This window comes from Neophocaena asiaeorientalis, unplaced genomic scaffold, assembly GCF_003031525.2.
Source record: "Neophocaena asiaeorientalis asiaeorientalis breed wild unplaced genomic scaffold, Neophocaena_asiaeorientalis_V1.1 scaffold123, whole genome shotgun sequence".
Lineage (NCBI taxonomy): Eukaryota > Metazoa > Chordata > Mammalia > Artiodactyla > Phocoenidae > Neophocaena > Neophocaena asiaeorientalis.
In genome coordinates this window covers 5630275-5650949 of record NW_020173666.1, presented here as the reverse complement: position 1 = coordinate 5650949, position 20675 = coordinate 5630275, and the positions used below count along the sequence as shown (strand labels likewise).

Below are 20675 nucleotides of genomic sequence, written 5' to 3'. Positions count from 1 at the left end.
TGTAGTTCTTGTCCTTGAGAAACGTAGTCACATTCCACAAATGTACAGTTAGATTAATGCTCTTAACCTGCTCAGATTTCACAAAATGGAGCATCAGAGAAACAACCTTTTTCTCTGTGATCTTGGCATTGTGTACCTGGTGGACACGCGATTCTTCTATGTTCAAACACCGCCAGTGCCTTTCACTTTTAACTTTATTTGGCAAAGCAGCACTGCATCAACTGTTCAGTGACTAGGACGCAGCTTACACAGCATGTTAAATCCATATACATTATGAGCAGCAAATCAGAAACAGAAAAACAATACTGAGCTCCTAGAATTTTTAAAGAGAGAAAGGAAGAACTATGTCAGTTATGTCCAATCTGAACAGCTGAGTGTTTTAAGGGACATCACCTGTCATCTTCTTAAGTTTTAATATTTACAAATGCTTAGCTTTAAGGTAACAAAGCAGCCGATTGTATCTACAACATGCTATTCTATGACACCACATCAAAAGCTTTAAAAAGGAAGCTCATCTCTATTTTCTTAGTAGCATCTAACATACACCCAAAAACCAAGAATCTTAACTTATGAATGGTGGTGTTACCTGATGCACAAAAGCAATCTGATAAATTAACACCTGAACAGAATTAAGTGTCTAAGAAAAGAAAAACCACTCCTCAAAGTCAATTCACAAACTATGTTTTCCATTTTGCAGAACCCTTTCTTTTAACATTTAACGTAAAACGTGGGCATGTTAAAGTAATAATACACAAATTTATATTTGCATCCTTCTACCAATTTGGCTTCTGTGCCTCTCTGAAGAATTAGAAACCCCACAAAACCACACATTTTCATGCTGAAAATAGTGTAAGAAAGTCCAACACAAGCTGTGATGCTGTTGATTTTCAAAAGCTTTGAGGACTGAGATGAGCAATCCACTGTAATATTATATACTGGTCAAGCTGATGTTGCTTTTACAGTTCGTCCCTGGTGGGGGAAAAGGAGAGAAATATATAAGTAGGAGTTACATATTACAAAACTTGGCTTTCTAATAGTTTAGACACAACTAATAAATCAGTAAAAATACACTGATCCCCAAGCATTATTAAAAACAAAAACAAAAACAAAACTGAGCAAATGATCCAAGTCAAAGCAAAAATGGAAATCAGCCATTTCAGACATCCTTCGTGCTACTCCAGAATGAAGAATGAAAACTAAAGGACGTGAATTCTTTATTTTTTAATTCAAAAGTAACTTTCTTCCTTCAAGACCAAATATTCAGAGAAATGGTAACTTTTAGATCCAGGATCTTGCTAATACTATTTATTGTAAAATAATAACGAGTAGTTAGAGTTCAGATGATTCTTTACAGCTACATTCACAAAATTGGACAAAAATTTAGTCTTCTGTTTAGGGTATCTGTTAGCAATTGTCGAGTGCGTCAATCTCAACCCAAACTCTTTGTGAGAAAACGCATCATCTGTAGGTATAATATACCTGCCAGCTGATTTCATAAGACAGCTTTATCAGTTCCAAAAGAAACCATTCGCTCAGCCAGGCGCAGCACTGTGCCAGCAACTGCCAGTGAGAGGAAGGAAGGAAGAAAAATGCAGTCTCAAATAAACTGTATGGTATAGAAATTATACCTCAATAAAGCTCTTAAAAGTGAAAAAATAAAGCTACCAGAAAAGCCTAAAAGCTTCTCATTTGAGGGTAATCTGAGTAACAAAAAACACCGTTAAAGACCCAGGTACTTTAGGGGTAAATAAGTATAATGTTTGCAACTAAATCTCAAATGACTCAGGAAAAAATGTTACATATATGTATATAGAGAGAGAAAGAGGGATTGAAAAGGAATGTGGAAAATGTTAATAATCGATAACTCTGGATGAAGAGATTCAGGAGCTCTTTGTACTATTCTTGCAACTTGTCTATAATAAAAATTTTTAAGTTTTTTAAAAAGCTGTTAAAATAAATTTGAAGGGAAGGTAAATAAAGAGCTAAAATTTCCCAGGTAAGTGGTGAATTAAGGGATTATTGGCCAGTACAGTATTTTTTATAAAATATGAATTTTATAAATTGTGCAAGAAAATATTTTTAAAATGACTTCTCCCATCAGCTGTCTTTGTCATACAGCACTGGATTATCTGTTAAATGATAAGTTATCAGTTCTTGTTCCTCTTAATATAGTCTTCCAAATAATTTAAGTACTGTAATTCTCATAAAACAGCTTTTACTTAAATTCATGCAAGCATTAAAGTACTTAATCTTCAAAGAGTTCACTTGCAGAGTGCTCTATTCATAAATTAAATTCACTTGTGCTTTTTAAAATATAGATTAAAGATACTATTGTTGTTTTTTAAAATAATTTTACATTTTATTTACCTGTTGCAAGGCATTAAGGATTCTGTCAATAAATATCCTTATTGCCCAGCAATACAGTACATATCCTCTCCATTTAAAAATTTTGTTGAAAAGGGAAAAGGATAAAAACTCTCAACAAACTGGGTATAGAGGGAACGTACCTCAACATAATAAAGGCCACATATGACAAGCTCACAGCTAACATCATATTCAACGGTGAAAAGCTGAAAGCTTTTCCTCTAAAATCAGGAACAAGACAAGGATGCCCACTCTCGCCACTTTTATTCAACATAGTACTGGAAATCCTAGCCAGAGCAATTAGGCAAGAAAAAGAAATAAAAGGCATCAAAATCAGAAAGAAAGAGGTAAAACTGTCTCTTTTTGCAGACAACAACTAAAATTAGCTGTTTCTGTATACTAATAATAAACTATCAACAGAAAAATTAAGAAAACCATCTTATTTACAATTATATCAAAAAGAATAAAATATCTAGAAATAAATTTAACCAAAGAGGTGAAAGAGTTGTACACTGAAAACTATAGAAAGTTAATGAAAGACACTGAAGATGATACAAATAAATGTAAATATATTCCGTACTCATGGATTGGAGGAATTAATGTTGTTAAAATATCCATACTACCCAAAGCAATCTACTGATTCAATATAATTCCTATCAAAATTCCAATGTCATTTTTCACAGAAATAGAACAATCCTAAAACATGTATAGAACCACAAAAGACTCCAAATAGCCAAAGCAAACTTTAGAAAGGACAACAAGACTGGAGGCATCACACGTCCTGATTTCCAACTACATTACAAAGCTATAGTAATCAAAACAGTATGGCATTTGGCATAAAAACAGACACAGAGACCAATGGAACAAAGAAATAAACCCATGCATATATGGTCCATTAATTAAGGAGCCAAGAATATACAATGGAGAAACAGTCTCTTCAATAAATGGTGTTGGGAAAACTGGAGAGCCACATGAAAAAGAATGAAACTGGACCCCTATCTTACACCACACACACAAAAAATTAACTCAAAATGGATTAAAGACTTGGATGTAAGATCTAAACTTACTGTGGTGATCATTTTGCAATATATACATCTATCAAATCACTATGTTGTACACCTAAAACTAATACAATGCTATATGTCAATTATATCTCAATAAAACTGGAAAAGATCATATTGTTAAAAAGTGTTTAATGATATGGGACAATGTTGATGACATTTTATTAAATAAAAAGAGATTACAAAATAATGCTACCATATGATCTCAGGATTACAAAAGAGATTTATATAGATCTATGGATAAAAGAAGAAAAAAATCTACAAAATGTTAATAAGAGGTTATCTCTAGATTCTGGGATTATGGGTGACTTTTATTCTTTGTATTTTTTTCCTATTTTTATAATGCATATACATTACTTTGGTAGTCAGGAACAGTACTGTTGAAAACAAATAGAAGGCAATTTATAGCACCCCCTCCAAAAAAAAAGGAAAAGAAATTAAGTTTACAGACCTGAGTTTGTAACATTTAGGGTGCCAAAGAAAACCAAAAATTTGCTGCCATGGCAAGTATAACCTTGTCACATCCTAAGACTCCAAAATCCATTAACCTTATTAATTTTTCCTAATATTTAAAATTCTACATAACCATATTTTTCTCTATCTGACTTACATGCATAGATCATTTACAATAAAAAAGAGTACATCCTAAATTTCTAAAAAGGCTCTTTAAAATTGTATATATGTGCTAATATTTCATTAGATTAATAACTATATTTGTTACTTTATTGTATAATAAGTAATTATACATAATTTAATTATTAGGTTAATAACTCTAAGTTACTAACATTTAGTATTATATATTCTTTATCAAGAACAACTGAAAATATGTACTACCAGGAAATAACAATCAAAATCCATGAACATTTTCTAATTAATGGGCTTTCTGAGGTAATAAAAGCTTTGTACAATTAACTTTGTACAAAGCATTATGAGAGACATAAAAAGAATTCCAAAAGCAACAGAATACATTCTTGCCTTTAAGGATGTAAAATACATCATAATGCTGTAACACATGTAAAGAAATTTAAAAAGGACAGTATAGAACAATATGGAACACAGGATCAGCTGGATATCCTAGGACCTAAACTGTCAATCCTAGAAATGCCAGTCAATTCATAACATTTTTTTCATGTGTACATGGCACTTTTAAGAAGACATCGAGGGCTTCCCTGGTGGCGCAGTGGTTGAGAATCTGCCTGCTAATGCAGGGGACACAGGTTCGAGCCCTGGTCTGGGAGGATCCCACATGCCGCGGAGCAACTAGGCCCATGAGCCACAACTACTGAGCCTGCGCGTCTGCAGCCCGTGCTCCGCAACAAGAGGCGGCGACAGTGAGAGGCCCGCGCGCCACGATGAAGAGTGGCCCCCGCTTGCCACAACTAGAGAAAGCCCTCGCACAGAAACGAAGACCCAACACAGCAAAAATTAATTAATTAATTAATAAACTCCTACCCCCAACATCTCTTAAAAAAAAAAAAAATTAGAAAAAAAGAAGACATCGATAGACGAAGTACTTATGGAATGAGAACCCTGAAACATTCCTCAGTTTCACCAGCCAGAAATGGACTTATTCCTTTGACTCTTGTGGCTATTAAAAACAAAAATAAAATAAAACTTACCAGAAGATTAACAAAATGTTGATTTCTAGATATATAAAATAAATATACTTGTATAAAATAAAATACAAATTTAAAAATCATTAAGTTTACAAAGCAACTAATACAACTATTAAATATCCATAGTCTTGAACATAATACCACAGATTCTAAGTCTATAGCCTATCTCTCTGACATTCTCTCCCCTTTTATTAATCCACCAAAATTGCAAGGAACATTTTTCCAAGTACAAGGGGACAAAAGTCTACATTCAAGTTTGGGGCTTTATTTGGCACTAGAATTCAGCATGCCCACTAAGTTCTCTCTCTTTTTTTCCATCTAGTTTTTATCACACCTTCCGAGATAAGACTGGATCTCACTCTCACAGAGCACTCCAACTAGCTCTGGATGCCTCAGTTAGAGAAGGATGGAAAGCTGGTGAGAAACAAGAGAATGTTCGTAAGAAAGCACTAGGATGAGTTCTTGAATTAATCCTGAAGAAATTCTGAAAGAACAGAAATCATCTAGCCTGGCAAGAAACTGACTAGGGAGCTTTTTACATAATTCCCATGTGAGATGAGAAAATGTAGGCAACCCTTTTTAACCACATTCTATCCTTACCACCACTGCCCTAATTCAGGCCACCATCACTGTACCCCTGACTTGCTACAGGTACCTCCTATTTCTGACCCTAGTTTTGTCCCTTTCCAATCTACTCTCTACCCCACTGCCAGAATTATCTTTCTGAAATGGAATTCTGATTGCTTCACTGCCTGGCTTAAACAATCGCTCCCTACCGCCCTCAAGGCAGAGCCAACACACCACACTCTAATTGCCTGTTTGTCTTGTCTCTACTTGACTATAAGTTCCACGAAAATGGTCAGTTTCAAATTCACAGCTGTGTATTCCTGGCCCTAAAGCAGTGCCTACATAGTGGGCACGCAAACACTTGTTGAATTAATGATGTATTAAGAAGGTCCTCACACTGAAAAATATTTAACAAATTTAACAACAGAACAAATTGCCAAAGAAAAGTATTAGATGTTGCTTCTCCAAAGGCAATTTAAAATAAAGGCTTTTTTCTTTTTTTTTTTCCTGTCTAGGACAGTTCACGCATAGATTAGCCTGACGGGGATAGAAACAGGGCACACAAAAACTAGATGTCCTCTCAAATCTATTCCACACCTAAATTTAAAAAGAAGCAGACGGGGACTTCCATGGTGGTGCAGTGGTTAAGAATCCACCTGCCAATGCAGGGGACACAGGTTTGATCCCTGGTCTGGGAAGATCCCACATGCCGCAGAACAACTAAGCCCGTGCACCACAACTACTCAGCCTGCACTCTAGAGCCCACGAGCCACAACTACTGAGCCCACGTGCCCCAATTACTGAAGCCCTTGTGCCTAGAGCCAGTGCACTGCAACAAGAGAAGCCGCCGCAATGAGAAGCTCACGCACCGCAATGAAGAGTAGCCCCCGCTCACCGCAACTGGAGAAAGCCCGCATGCAGCAACAAAGACCCAACGCAGCCAAAAATTAATTAATTAATTATTTAAAAAATAAAAAGCAGCAGAGGTATTTGCTGCATGGGAGGAAAGGGGAAGGAAAGAGGTGGTGAGAGCTGACTTCAGACTACATCTGGCACAGGGCCTCTTCCTCTCTGACTTCCAGTTAAGTCTGCCCCATACGATGCCCTGGCAGAGAGAAGAGGGCGGGAGGAGAGAAAACTGAGGTGATTCATAGATGTGGGAGTAGCTGCTTCCCTCTATCACTACAGCTCCTGTCAGGGACCACACCCCACCCCCGCTTCTGCTGTCCCTGCTCTCAGCAGGTTCCAGTAAAATTGTTTTCTTACCTTTAGGTCTAGAGTGGTAACAGCTTCCTACTATCACCCTGGGAACCCCTGGTCCCTGGGTATGTCACATTCTTTACTGGTTCCCATAACCTTTCCCATATTTCTTTGAATAGTCCCTTCATTAAAGTCACTTCAAAATCCTAGCTGAGCACACTTTCTGTTTCCTGCCTGTGACCTTGACTGATAGTTTATGAACACAAACAGAAATAGCAGGTTAGGGTCTCTTAAGATTTTAAGTTAACCGTTGATGTTTTACCCTTTCAAACATCCTATTTTCTAGTAATTTCTTTCAGTACAAATTTTTTTTTAATGTGGCAGTTGTTTTTTTCCAATTTCATTTCCAGATTTTGTTTTACCTTTATATTCTTTAAACTTCATGATTTACAACTAAGTAACTGATTATCTCTGTAATTAGAACTACATCTTTGGATATAGGAAAATGTGTTTGAACAGAAAATTTGCAATAGAAAAAATTAGAAAGTCCTCCTAGTACAGCTAGAGAAAAGTTTCCAATGATGCATACATGTAAAATTGCTCAATGTTTTAAAAAGTTGAAGGCCAAAAAGAAAACCAAGTGTATACATGTATTTAAATATTTGGTAAATGATTGAACAATTGTCCATAGATTTAAAAATTATTCTAAATTTAATACAAATAGTTTAGTCTTATCAAGGGTAAAATACAGGTGTGTGGAAGCCTGAAGCTTATATAATTGGGTAAGGGGGGAACCTCTTTATGAAGGAAAAAAAAAGGTAGGCTAAAAATAAGACTATGCATATAAAATTTGGTATAAGGCCATGAAGGCCCCAAAGCAAGTGAGGGCCCTGAAGCTTAAGTTTCATTAGCTTCAAGCTAAGTCCGCCTCTGGTTATAAAAACTAAAATCCTTTTTATAATTCCTTCATCATTAAATTATGGTACTAATAATGGGTATAAAAGGAGAAATTTTAAACTTAATGAAAATCTGAACTCTTACTTGATACCAAATTTCAGTAACTTCAGTGATATGTCTGCCCCCCCTTTTTTTTTTGTCTGCCCCTTTTATACAGCAGCAATCATACAATTATGTAGTTATGTAACCAGACTAGAAGCAAAAGGAACTTCGTAACTATATCTGATTCTAACTGACAAGACTGATAGCTTTTTAAAACTTTTTTTTAAAGAAGTGGCTGTGCTCCAGTTAGAATTCAAAGAAAATAGCTATAACTACATTAGGTGAAGAATTAAAATGCAATTCCTAGTAAGGTATCCCAGAAATGGCCAATCAAAATTAGTCAAAAGTAAAACTCATTTTTGAACAAACTGAGATTCATTACCATTTTTGCCATTACCATTCATTCAAAAGGTGCCTTCCCTCTTTCCAGAAAACAAAACTGAGAGGTCTATTAAACCTATAATCACTAGTTTACTTATTAAGAAATCATCTTAAAATAAGCACCTCTGTCAAATAAAAGTAGATTCTAAAACAAGGAAGCAGTAAGGCCTTTCTTATTCTGGCATTTAATTTCAAGTAGACTTGGCTAATGTCACTCTTACTTACTGATCTCACTCCCTCCCACTGGAGAGAGTGGGAAGGGAAAGCAGGAAGAGAGGAAAAAGAGAAATCTTGGCTTCAAACGAAATACCCAGATTATGCTGAGACATAGAAACAAAAGTGGGTGTTAAAATGAGCCATGCTGTACTGAAGATTACGCTACATGCTGCTGGCCCTTTGGGAAGGTGTGTGAGACCTGGGCACTCACTTACAGAATCCCCTCCCCTCCCCGGGAACTTAGAGTAGCTTAAAAATTGGCCAGCCTGTTCTATAAAATGGTGGGTTTCTTCCTTATAGTGGTTCTGAAATAAGAGTGGAATGTAAAACAGGCACAGGTTGTCAGACGTCTATGAACCTGATTGAAAGAGAGAAATCAAGCTGAGAGGGAGAGTGTCCTCTCTGGGATTCTGACACCTTCGAAAACTGGGACAAGAGTATCTTTTCCCTTCTTTCTCTTTACAACAATGGTATAATAGAGATGAACTGGGGCAGGAAATGATGACCCCTTCTCTTCAGATGACAGCCTTTGTTTCCATGACCGTACAGCAGCTATAAAAACGAGTTGCAAATATAGAAACAGCGTGGCTGATACTAAAATAATCTTAGAAAGTGTGGCTGAAAGCCTCTTTAAAAAGAAAAACACCTTTGTGCCAACCAAGTCTCACCCCCCTTTCCCAAAGATGAGTTAAATCAAAAGGACAGACCATGCAAAACTTTTCTACATTTTTAATGTAGTGAATTTCTGATGTTAAAATGGAGCAGCACAAAGGTGACAACCGAAAAAGCAGCTCTTGTAGTCTAATCTCTTAAAATCCACACCCTTTCACCTTGCATGTGTGGAAGAAGAAAGAGCAGAAGATAAAATCACTTCCACCTGGACCACTGCTTTTCTTTATCTGTTAAAGGCACGTATATCACTCCCATCAGAGGCTTCATTTTGACACTGCCATCCTGGAGCTTGTCATACTGCTCCAGCATCTGGTTTCCACCTGCAGGACCAACTGGCAATATCAATCTTCCACCAGGCTTTAACTGGTCTATTAGCTAAAAGAAAAAGAAGAGCACATATACACCAAGCTATAGATTTTATGTTAATAGTCATTTTACATCACTATACACAACTTTCAGTGTCCATGGGCAGAAAGCAGAAATGTACTTTATTTAGTACATACATACTTCCACTGTTAAACTTGTTACTCAATTACCCACTCACTCATTTACCTACCGACCTTCCCTACTACAGTACAAATGTTCTGACGACAGGGAATGTGTCTTATTCATCTTTGTGCCCTTAGCATCTAACACAGTACCTGGTACAACTGCAATGCTCAAAATGTTTGAGTTGAACCACATAATGTAGGACTATCCTCTCGGGAAGGCCAAAGGCAGAACAGGAAATTTCAATTCCTGTATGCCTATTTTGAATCTTTATAGTTTGCAGGGGAGGAGGGGAAGTGTAGAAAATCAGCAAGGAACCCCTATCCTATCTAAGAATTTAAGGCATCACTGAACCAAAAATAAGGGAACCTTGGTTTTATGACTGAATTTAGGATTACTGGCACCATGACATGACGAAGGAAGGTAGGGCTGGAGTCTCTGCAGCATTAGAACGAGGACGCCCTGTCAATGAAGAACCAAAACTACTCAGTGAAAGCCCCTCTGGTCAGAAAATTTTTAAGTCGTATGTCACAATTTGAATGTAGCCTGACAGATGACCACTGATCAAAAACAGTAAGGAAGAAACCTCACTTTGGATAGTATTATCCCAAGGAAGGGTGTCCTTAAATAAAATTTTTGTTGTCAGCAAGTCTACCTTATTTTTTCCCTTTTAATTTTCTAAATGTCAAGGTTTTTAATGAAAAAATAGCAGGCTTCTTCCCACTACTCCAGTCTTGCTCCCTAAATCCACTCATTTTAAATCCTTTCAGCTGTCTTCTTTTGTAGTGCTTACTTCTAAAGCATGTCTTTTATTTTTTTAACTGAAATATAATTGGCATATAAATATTGTATTAGTTTTAGGTGTACAACATAAAGATTTGATGTATGTATCTAATGTGAAATGATCACCACAGTAAATTTAATTAACATCCATTATCACACATAGTTACAGTTCTTTTTTCTTGTGATGAGAACTTTCAAGGTTTACTCTCTTAGCAACTTTCAATTATATGGTATAGTACTAGTAACTATAGTTACCATGCTGTATAATATTTCCTCTTTTATTTCAAATTATGTGCTATATGAGGACTAAGCTCTCATACCTAAACAGCTGTCCCTCGGTATCCAAGGGGTATTGGTTCCAGGACCTTACCTCTGATACCAAAATCCGCAGATACTCAAGTTCCTTATATAAAATGGTATAATATTTGCATATAACCTATATATCCCATATACTTTAAGTCATCTCTAGATTACTTATTATACCTAATACAATGCGAATACCATGTACATAGTTACCAGGTGTGGCAAATTCAAGTTTTGCTTTCTGGAACTTTGTGGAATTTTTTTTTCTGAGTACTTTCGATCCATGATTGGTTGAATCCTTGAATGTGAAACCCTCAGATACAGAGAGCCAACTGTATTCTGCTCCTCCCCCAGTCCAACCAATATCATAATATTTTATTAAAACCATTTTCAGTTATGACTGTGTAAATGTAATTTGCAGCTGAGCCAAGAGGTACCCAATGACTGTTTCCTTTCTTATATAATAGCTGTTTTCCCTACAGTTAAAAACTGAAGGTTTTTCTTTTTTCATTCCCTTAATTCTCTTTGTAACTGTTTCTAAATCTTGGTACCCTCCCAGCTTCTTAATGAAATTTTCACGCAGTCAAATCTATCTAATTAGTGCCTTCCTTTTTTTTTTATTATTTTTTAACTGCTCTTTTTTCTTTTTTGGTAGGCTCGCTTCTAGTACCTTCCTCCTCTGCCCTAAATCTGGACTGGTTATTCTCCAGGCCTGCTGCATAGCGTTCATACTGGGACTTCCCTTGCAATAATCCTGGAATCCTGGAACTCTTACCACCTCTCTCTTGAACAAAATTTCCTGCCTTCCTAGATACCATGGCTGCTTCTTTTCGGTTTTTTCCTACTCTCTCTCTACTCCCTCATTTTTTGATGACATAATTAAAGCAATTCCTCCAGAAGTATTCTGTGAAACAGTATGTGGAATATTTTTAAAGACAGAGATTGAGATTGGCAAATCTAAAATTATCTTTATTCTATGTATTTAGTGACGTGTGTGGGTATAGAATTCAAGATTGGAAATCATTTTCAATTCAGAATTGTGATGGTTTGCCTCTGACTTGTTCATTCTAATGTTGCTTTTCTACAGTCTGATGCCTTTCTGATTACTGACCCTTCAACGGATTATCTATTTTGCTTTTCTGGAAACTTCTGGAATATTCTCTTTATCTGTAACATTCTGAAATTTCACGGTGATATTGTGGCTCTTTTTTTTTTTTTTAATTCATGGTACTAGGCACTCAAAAGATCTTTTCAAACTATAGAATTATGTCTTTCAGTTCTCAGAAATTTTCTTAGGGCTTAGGGCTAACTGTTCCTTATAAAGAATTGCAAGTAGCAGTAGCCCCTCTTTTCAGGCCAAAGCGTTATCTCTGGTTTCCAAGGTCCTGATGCCTCCAATTTCTAAGCTTTTTCTGAGTTCTGCAGAGCAAACTGCTTCTGCATTGATACCCTCCTCATGGTCTCTTTGGTTCAACTTCCTTCACCCTTCCAGGTCAGTTATTACTCCAACTGCTTTCTGTCTTCACACACTGTAGAGTTCAGGGTTGCAGGTATAATCTCCTAGATAACTGAATATGGAGTTCGTGTTTCCGCTTCTTGTTTTTCTAGTTGTTTTGGGGTGATATCCAAAGGAGGCATAAACATCTTTATTCTCTTAAAACTGGAAAGCCCCTTCAGCATGCCTATCTTCAAATTTAATCAGATGTATAGAGCCCCCCCCACCCAATAATACTTCCAAGTGCTACTACAAATGTCCAATTCATTCTGAGCTAAAGTCAGAAATACCTTTCGAGATCATCTTAGGGTCTTAGTGGGGAAGATGAGCCCTGTACCCAAGACCTTTCATTTAAACACAGTTCTGTTTCAGATTTTAGTTGTTCCTACTAGGCTGCCAATATTAAAAAAAAAAAAAAAGTTTAAAAAGTTAAAAAACCTACTGATCATGTGGTCATACATGAAAATTCATTACGTTATTCATTTATGACTTGTACACCTTTCTACATCATGTTAATACTTCAATTAAAATATGTTAAAACCCCCGGTTTGGTCTTTTTTTCAAACAGATAACAGGGCCAGAGAAAATAGCTGATTTTCCTAAGGTCATTCAGCCAATGAATAACAAGTCAGTGACCAGAACAAATCCCCTAACTTTCAGCTTCTCATAACTGTGTAAACACACACAAAAAACCACTTGCAGGTTGGGGAGTAGATGAGACTGGGCAGAAGAGACAGTGTCACTTTTAGCCCCTTGCCATCTAATCAAGAACCATGAAAAAATCACATGTAATAGAAACCTAAGCCAAGGAATATTGGGGCTGACATAAGTTTATCAGAGTCTTACTAAAACGAAAACTCAATTTTGTACTTAAATATTTCCTTGACTATGTAACATACACTACTGGAATATCCTTCCCTCTCACTGCAACTATGCAAATCCTACTATTCTTTAAGATTCAGTTCAAATTCCATTCCTGTAAGAAGTCTCCTTGACTATTCCATGCAACATACTCTCCCTCCCTTGAACTCCTACAGTACATATTTTGTTTTCCCTTCAATATCTATCATATGCTGATACATGTATGACACAGCTCTTCTAGAACATAAGGTTTGTGAGGATAAATTTATGACAAATACTTCCTGGTCTTACCCATGCACCTAACACAGTCTTGCACATTCTGGTATTTAACAATACGCCAAGTGATTATCAGATCATGAACTCCAGAGGGACTGTCCCAATTCTATTGGTGTACTAGTTCTTAGCCGAATCAAACAGTGCTTTAAATAAGACAGCCATGAGCTGGGGCTTAGCAATTTTCATGTCATTTATACAACTGTCTGCATATGAAAAAACTGCCTACTAACTGCAACTAAAATGCACAGCGTTTCAATTTTTTAAAAGTTGAGCATAATTATCAACCAAAAAGAAAAAAAAAGCACAACGTAACATAGATGATATTTTGAACATCAATAGAAGTCATTTCCTATAAATTTTTAAGAGCTTTAGTTGAATAAAGCAACAAACACAGAAGAAAACCAACTCACTGCCTGGGGCACAACTGGGGCTGCAGCTCCTACATGAATAGCATCATAAGGGGCTTCTTCGGCATATCCCATTCTTCCATCCCCCACTGAAAGAAAAAAAAAGCTTTAAAAATCTGTTCAGATAGAACTACCCAGTGTGAAGAATTATCGGAGATTTAAAGCAGGGAAAGAATAGATTTTTAGATAAAAGATGCTGTGACAACTGGATATTCAAAGAAAAAATAGATGCTTGGACCCCTACCTCAAACATACACAAAAATGAACGTCACAAAGATCAAAGGTCTAAATGTGAAAAGTTAAAATGATAGTGCTTCTGAGAACTAATATAAGGACATATCTTCATGATTTCAGAGTGCCTTAAACAGGACACAAAAAGCACTAGAAAAAAATTGGTAAGTCTGACTACATTAAAATTAAGAATTTCTATTTATCAAAAAAGTACAGTATGAGAGTGAAAAGGCAATTCAAAGAGTGGGAGAAGAGATTGATAATATGTACAACTAGACACAGGGCTAGTCTATAGAAGTCCTACAAATCAAAGAAAAATATAAGTAACAAAATATCTGAATAGGCATTTCACAAAAGAGGAAATCCAAATGGCCAAACATATGAAATAGTGTTCAACCTCACTGATTAATAGGAAAATACAAAATTAAAATCACAGAGATACTGCCATACATTAAGTGGGCAAAAAGAAAAATCTAATAATACCAAGTACTGGTAGAGATATGAAGCAATAGGAACCCTGATGCCTTACTGTTGGGAATGTAAGTTGGTTCGGTCACTTCAAAAAACAGTTTTGCAGTATCTTTGGTCACTCTATGAACTGTAACAACACGCCTAAAGAAATGAGTGCTTGTATGATGAGTGTACATAAGCATCTGGACTTACGTACATTGTGAATATATCTCCAAATCAGAAACAACCCAAAATATCCATCTACAGCAGCATTAATAAACAAATTCTGGTAATGTTCCTACAACAGAATGCTATGCGGCAATAAAAATGAACTATATGCAAAAAGAAGGATGAATCTTACAGACATAATAATGAATAAAAGAAGTCATTCATCATAGAATATATACTGTACGGTTCCATTTAGCTGAAGTTCAAGATTAAATTAAACATCATTTATGGAAATGCAATTAGGTAGTAAATGCATAAAGGTAATAATACCGCTAGGGAAAAGGGAGGTAGTCATGATGAGGAAAAAGCAAGCAGAGAACTTTCCAGGTACTAATAATGTTCCATTTCTTTGTCTTGTTTTGTTTTTCTTGCGGTACGCGCCTCCCACCGCTGCGGCCCCTCCCACTGCGGAGCACAGGCTCCATAAGCGCAGGCCCAGCGGCCATGGCTCACGGGCCCAGCCGCTCCGCGGCATGTGGGATCTTCCCGGACCGGGGCACGAACCCATGTCCCCTGCATCGGCAGGCGGACTCCCAACCACTGCGCCACCAGGGAAGCGCCAATAATGTTCCATTTCTTGATCAGTGTGGTGATTAAACAGGTGTTTGTTAAGCTTCACATTTATGTTTTATGCATTTTGATGTCTGTTATTTTTCACAATATAAAATGTACTCACATGGAAATGTGTCCATGCATACTGCTGAATGGAAAAAAGCAACCTGAAGGACAATATGTAGAGTATGAGTCAATTTAAAAACCATGTGTGTGTGCAGTTTATTGATATGTACATTCATATGTCTAAAAAACTTCAGGAGGAAAAAGAGGGGCTTTCTTTTTTATCTTACACATCTCTGCACTGTTTAAATTTTTTATATTCGACACTTGTTACTTTGATACTACTTCTTAAAAAGCAATGAAGAACGAACTCAACATGGCATTTTCTGAAATAGTTGTCATGTCACCCATGGTCAAGGTAGAACCAGTGTAACATTTTAGAGTAATTGCTTTTTCTTGCTTAGTACTTAAAAGTGAATGTAAAGGGGCTTCCCTGGTGGCGCGGTGGTTGAGAGTCCGCCTGCCGATGCAGGGGACACGGGTTTGTGCCCCGGTCCGGGAGGATCCCATGTGCCGCGGAGCGGCTGGGCCCGTGAGCCATGGCCGCTGAGCCTGCGCGTCCGGAGCCTGTGCTCCGCAATGGGAGAGGCCACAACAGTGAGAGGCCCGCGTACCGCAAAAAGAAAAAAAAGTGAATTAAAAAAAAATGCAATAACTAGCTCTGAGTATTATTTAGCTTGCATGGGATTTTTCTGAAAATAAAAATTCTCCAGAGAGGAAATTTTTAAAGTTTTCTGATACTTACCAACCAGTTGCACTCTCCCTGAAGACAAAAGCATTGGATCATCCTTTCTGACGTTATTTACTGAGTCGTCTACTAGCTCTTTAATGTGGTCAATTCCTATGACTTTTCCACTAGGTCCAACCTGGAAGTGAAAGAATAATTCAATAGTTCACTGGTCTAAGTTTATTTTTCTAAAGCGTCATTAAAGTATTTCTTTATCCAAAGTCATATTCTGCAATGAGAAATCAGGACAAATAAACAGCTTAAGTCTCCAATTAGATTGTTAAACACTCAGTTTATTATAAATTATTTGGCAAATACAACTTTCTCAACTATAACCCTTAAATGAATAATGATACTTTCAGTAATTAAGAAGCTAGAATAAATTACAAAAACTTGTAATACTAAGAAAAATGATAGCTTTCTTCAATTTCTAGTTTTTAAATCCAGGATCTTGAAGTGGGACTCAGCTACCAATATTAAATTGTACTTATTAGTGCAACCATTTTTTATTTAAATTCTATTTAAAAGTGTGACTTTAAATATTAAAATGTTACATAAAAAAATTTTTGTATAGGGATTTCTATACCTGATTCTACTGCCACATGTGGGAAATATAAAAATACATAAGGCCTCAAGTATAAATATTAATTGTAAAATAAATTTAACACAATAAAGACTCTGAAGTCAGACCGCCTGTGTTCACATCTAGGTTTCACCACTTACTTACAACTCTATAACCTTGACAAGTTATTCCATCAATCAGGCTTCCTCAACTGAAAAATGAGGAGGAAGGGGGTATACACCTCATAAATCATGTGAGGAGTAAATAAGAGAATACAGGAAAAGCATTGAGAACACAGACTAACACATGGTAAATGTGTGAAAAACACTGACTAGTATCAGTTCCAAAAAGATAACTCAGAAATCTAATGATATTTTAAAAAATGATTATGCCTCTGAAACCATAAACATGTCAAGTATAGAGAAGTCATTAATTAAATACCATTTCTAGTATTTAGTTACATCCCATTAGTGAGGGTTTAACTTGTACAAAACAAGTCAAACAACTGAAAACAAATATCTGAATCCTTATTGTGTGCCTGGCACTGCTCTGGATGCCTAGGATACATCAATGAAAGAAAATCAGACAAAATTCCCACCTCTCTGGAGCTTACATTCCAGTAGTCTGCCAATTATATATGCATAGCAAATTAAATGGATTCTAGTCCTAAAGGATCCATAAATCCTAACTTAACTAAACCATACCCTTCCAAGCTGGCCTACACGTACAAGATTTTTCATAATCAACCTGATTTGATTATCTGAACACAGATAAACCTTTACTTCAAGGTGCTTGAGTGGGCCTCCAGACTTATACTGTGGATAGTCATTTACCAGATAAGCCTCTGATGATAAAAATCTGAAGTATAACAAACAACGCTTTTTTTTTTTTTTTTTTTTTTTTTGCGGTACGCGGGCCTCTCACCGTTGTGGCCTCTCCCATTGCGGAGCACAGGCTCCGGACGCACAGGCTCAGCGGCCATGGCTCAGGAGCCCAGCCGCTCTGTGGCATGTGGGATCTTCCCGGACCGGGGCATGAACCCGTGTCCCCTGCATCGGCAGGCAGACTCTCAACCACTGTGCCACCAGGGAAGCCCACAACGCATTTTTATAAGAGCATTTTTCTTAATGTAAAAAAAGCTCTACTTCAATCCCAATAAACCTGTAGGAGTGTTTGGAAATCAGGCTGTATTCTGTTCTGCCAGGAGAGTACTTGGAAGATTGAAGTTTGGGAGCTACTGGTTGCCACTTTGTGATCACAGAGAACACATCGGAAAATGAAGCCAACATGTGGAGGAAAGCAAAGTCAAACCAAGAACCAGAGAGAAACCCATTGTCCATAACAACCTTTGATCTTCTTCTGAATCCAGCCATACAAGAAGTCAGATATACCTCTAGACTTTTCCATTAAATTCCCTTCAAGTTCTGCCACTTTGACTGAATGTTCTGTCACTTCAACAACAAAAAGAAATCCTAGGTGATACATATTCTAACTGCTATCTTAATAGAATTTAAAAAGGAACATTTCTTCCAAACATATTCACTTTATGCATATATAGAAAACCTTCAAAAACTGCTAGTGAAAAAAACACAAATCATATAATATGCTTCTGTTGGGGCCAGAATGGTAAATAAAGCTCTTACCATACGTGCAAAACATGCAGTAAGGATTCCACTTCCAGATCCTACATCAAGAGCTTTAGCTCCTTCATGCAATTGATCAAATAGAAGTTCTAGTGCATATGCATGCTGCCAAAAGAAAACAAAGCAAGTATTCATTTTTTTTCAAGACTCTATAAAGTATATACACCATGGCATACAAATAAAGTTGCTAACTTGTCACCAATTTTTCTACTATTGTCATCTACCAAAACAATGAAAACATAACATATTATATACTTATATCTACACAGGAATTACGTATAAAAAAATTCTTGTTTGATTAAAATTCTTGTGTTTTAGATAAAGTGTTCAGTAATTTTAGACCTCCAGTGTGCGAATTTTTTAAATTTAATTAATTCAAAGTCAAAAGCTACAAAAAGATTTACAGTGAAAAGTCTGCATCTCACCCCTGTCCCCAAACAGTCTCACTCCCTAGAGGCAACCAACGTTACCAGTTTCTAGTGATTTCTTCCAAACATATTCACTTTATGCATATATAAGCAAATACATATGCATTTATAAATTTATTATATCTTGAAGGAGGTTCCTTATCACTATTTAAACAGTGTGTTCACTCTTTCTTAAGGCTGAAGAGTATATTTTTGTATGAATGTATTGTAGTAATAAATATACCTGATGAGAGATATTTAAGTTAGCTTCAATCTTCTATAACAAGAGATAAAATAATCTTAAAATGTGTACCTGTAAGATAATGTAGTAACCTTTTTAATAATCTTATAAAATATATCTACAGGACAAATTCCTACAAGTGGAATTAAGGGGGCCAAACGATATATATTTTTATGTTTACAGTATATATAAATGACAAATCAAATAAAATCATGTTGGTTATGCTTTGGACCAAACCAAGAAATAAAGCCTTCTCTACTCCATCCTCTTTATAAACTTACATTTTAGTGCTCTTCCAAAATATGAGGTTAGAATTAATAAATGTTATCTCAAAAGCTGCCCTTAAATGCCTGGTATATTCATTATTAAAAATCATCAGATCCAGTAGCAATAAGCACATTCACTCTCAGATCTTGGTTGACAAAAATACATATCCATGAATCCATAGTGACAGAAGTAAATACGTCCTTCTATACATACATAAATGGAGAATAAGGAGAAACTGTTCTCAACTGTTTTTAAATATAGATGAAATGATGAACTTAGAAAATTGCCATTTGGCAACCATTTCAGTAATAACTGATTGAGGCAAAAATCACAAATGGATGCTAAAACTAGTGTATTATCATTTGATGAGTAACAAGATATTTACATACTCTCCAAGTGTTTGCCCCAGACACTTATTAATTACAAAACGTTAAAGTAGTAACTTTACAGTGGAGTTCAGAAGTTTCTTGGTGGAGAAACCTGATTGACACGACCTCAGTCAGATGATTAAAGTTAACATCACCAATAATGGGACACTCTGACATCACATGACATCTGCTAAAATGAATCACTTCTGGGATTTTCCAGGCAAATATGCATAACTCATATCTAATCAAGAAGAAACATCAGACATACCTAAATTGAGAGGCATTCTATAAAATAACTGGCCTATAACGTTCATAAACATTTTCAAGACCATAAAAGAAAAGACTGAGGGATTGTTCCAGATTAAAAAGACAAGGCAATTGAATGAAACTCCTGACCTGCAACTTTCTTTTCCTATAAAGGACATTACTAGAACAACTGATGAAATCTAAATAAGGTCTGTAAATTTGCTAAGTGTTTAATCAATGTTAATTTCCTGATTTGGACAACTGCACTATGGTTATTTAAGTGAATGTCCTATTTTTAAAGGTAAAAAGTATTCTGCCTACAAATTACTCCTAAAGAGTTCATAAAAAAGGAAATATATATATATATATATATATATATATATAGGAAGGGAGAGAGGGGGGAGAGAGAAAGAATAAATGATAAAACAAATGAAGTAAAATAATAACATTTGGTGAGTATGGGTAAAAAGTATATGGGAATCATTTGTACTATTCTTAGAACATTTCTGTAAGTCTGAAATTATGCCAAAATTTAAGAAAAAAATTTTTTTTTAATCATCAGAAACAGGTAACATTCAAAATGGAGGATAGAATGGAAACTCCCTATTGTGGAAAACTAACTTAGGTGATAAAAGCTAGAATACTGGTTACCTTGAGGATAGAGGTTGACTAGGAAAAGAGGCCTTTCTGACTGAGGGAGCCTTTTGGGGTGCAGGAAATATTCTGTATCTTGATCTGGGTAGTGGTTACATATATGTACACACGTAAACGTTTATCAAGCTGTACACTTAAGATATGTGCACCTTATTGTGTGTATATTATAATTTAATAAAAATTTTTTGAAAATACTGTTTATTCCAATCACTAAAAGTGGAGAATCAGACATTTATGTACCTCCTGATGTGATGAACAGAAGAACCATTAAGGAGTTTTCTTGAAAAGAAAAAAAAAGGAACAAGTTAAACACCACCAGGAAACATTTAACCAAGTTCAGAATATG

The 20675-nt window shown here is 36.0% G+C and overlaps 1 protein-coding gene across 2 annotated transcripts in view; it reads right to left on the bottom strand.

Moving 5' to 3' along the window:
• Nucleotides 1–176: 176 nt before the first annotated feature.
• The window catches only part of PCMT1 (protein-L-isoaspartate (D-aspartate) O-methyltransferase), a 45183-nt gene continuing 24684 nt past the window's right edge, over nucleotides 177–20675 (bottom strand). The window contains exons 4-8 of one of the 2 annotated variants that reach the window (XM_024747913.1): nucleotides 18147–18251; nucleotides 15960–16080; nucleotides 13694–13779; nucleotides 9235–9451; nucleotides 177–969 (exon numbers count right to left, since the gene is read on the bottom strand). In XM_024747913.1, the coding sequence (XP_024603681.1) occupies nucleotides 9272–9451; nucleotides 13694–13779; nucleotides 15960–16080; nucleotides 18147–18251 (492 nt within the window). In that variant the 3' untranslated portion in view covers nucleotides 177–969; nucleotides 9235–9271. The remainder of the gene's footprint in view (nucleotides 970–9234; nucleotides 9452–13693; nucleotides 13780–15959; nucleotides 16081–18146; nucleotides 18252–20675) is intronic. The other variant, XM_024747914.1, reaches the window with a different exon arrangement.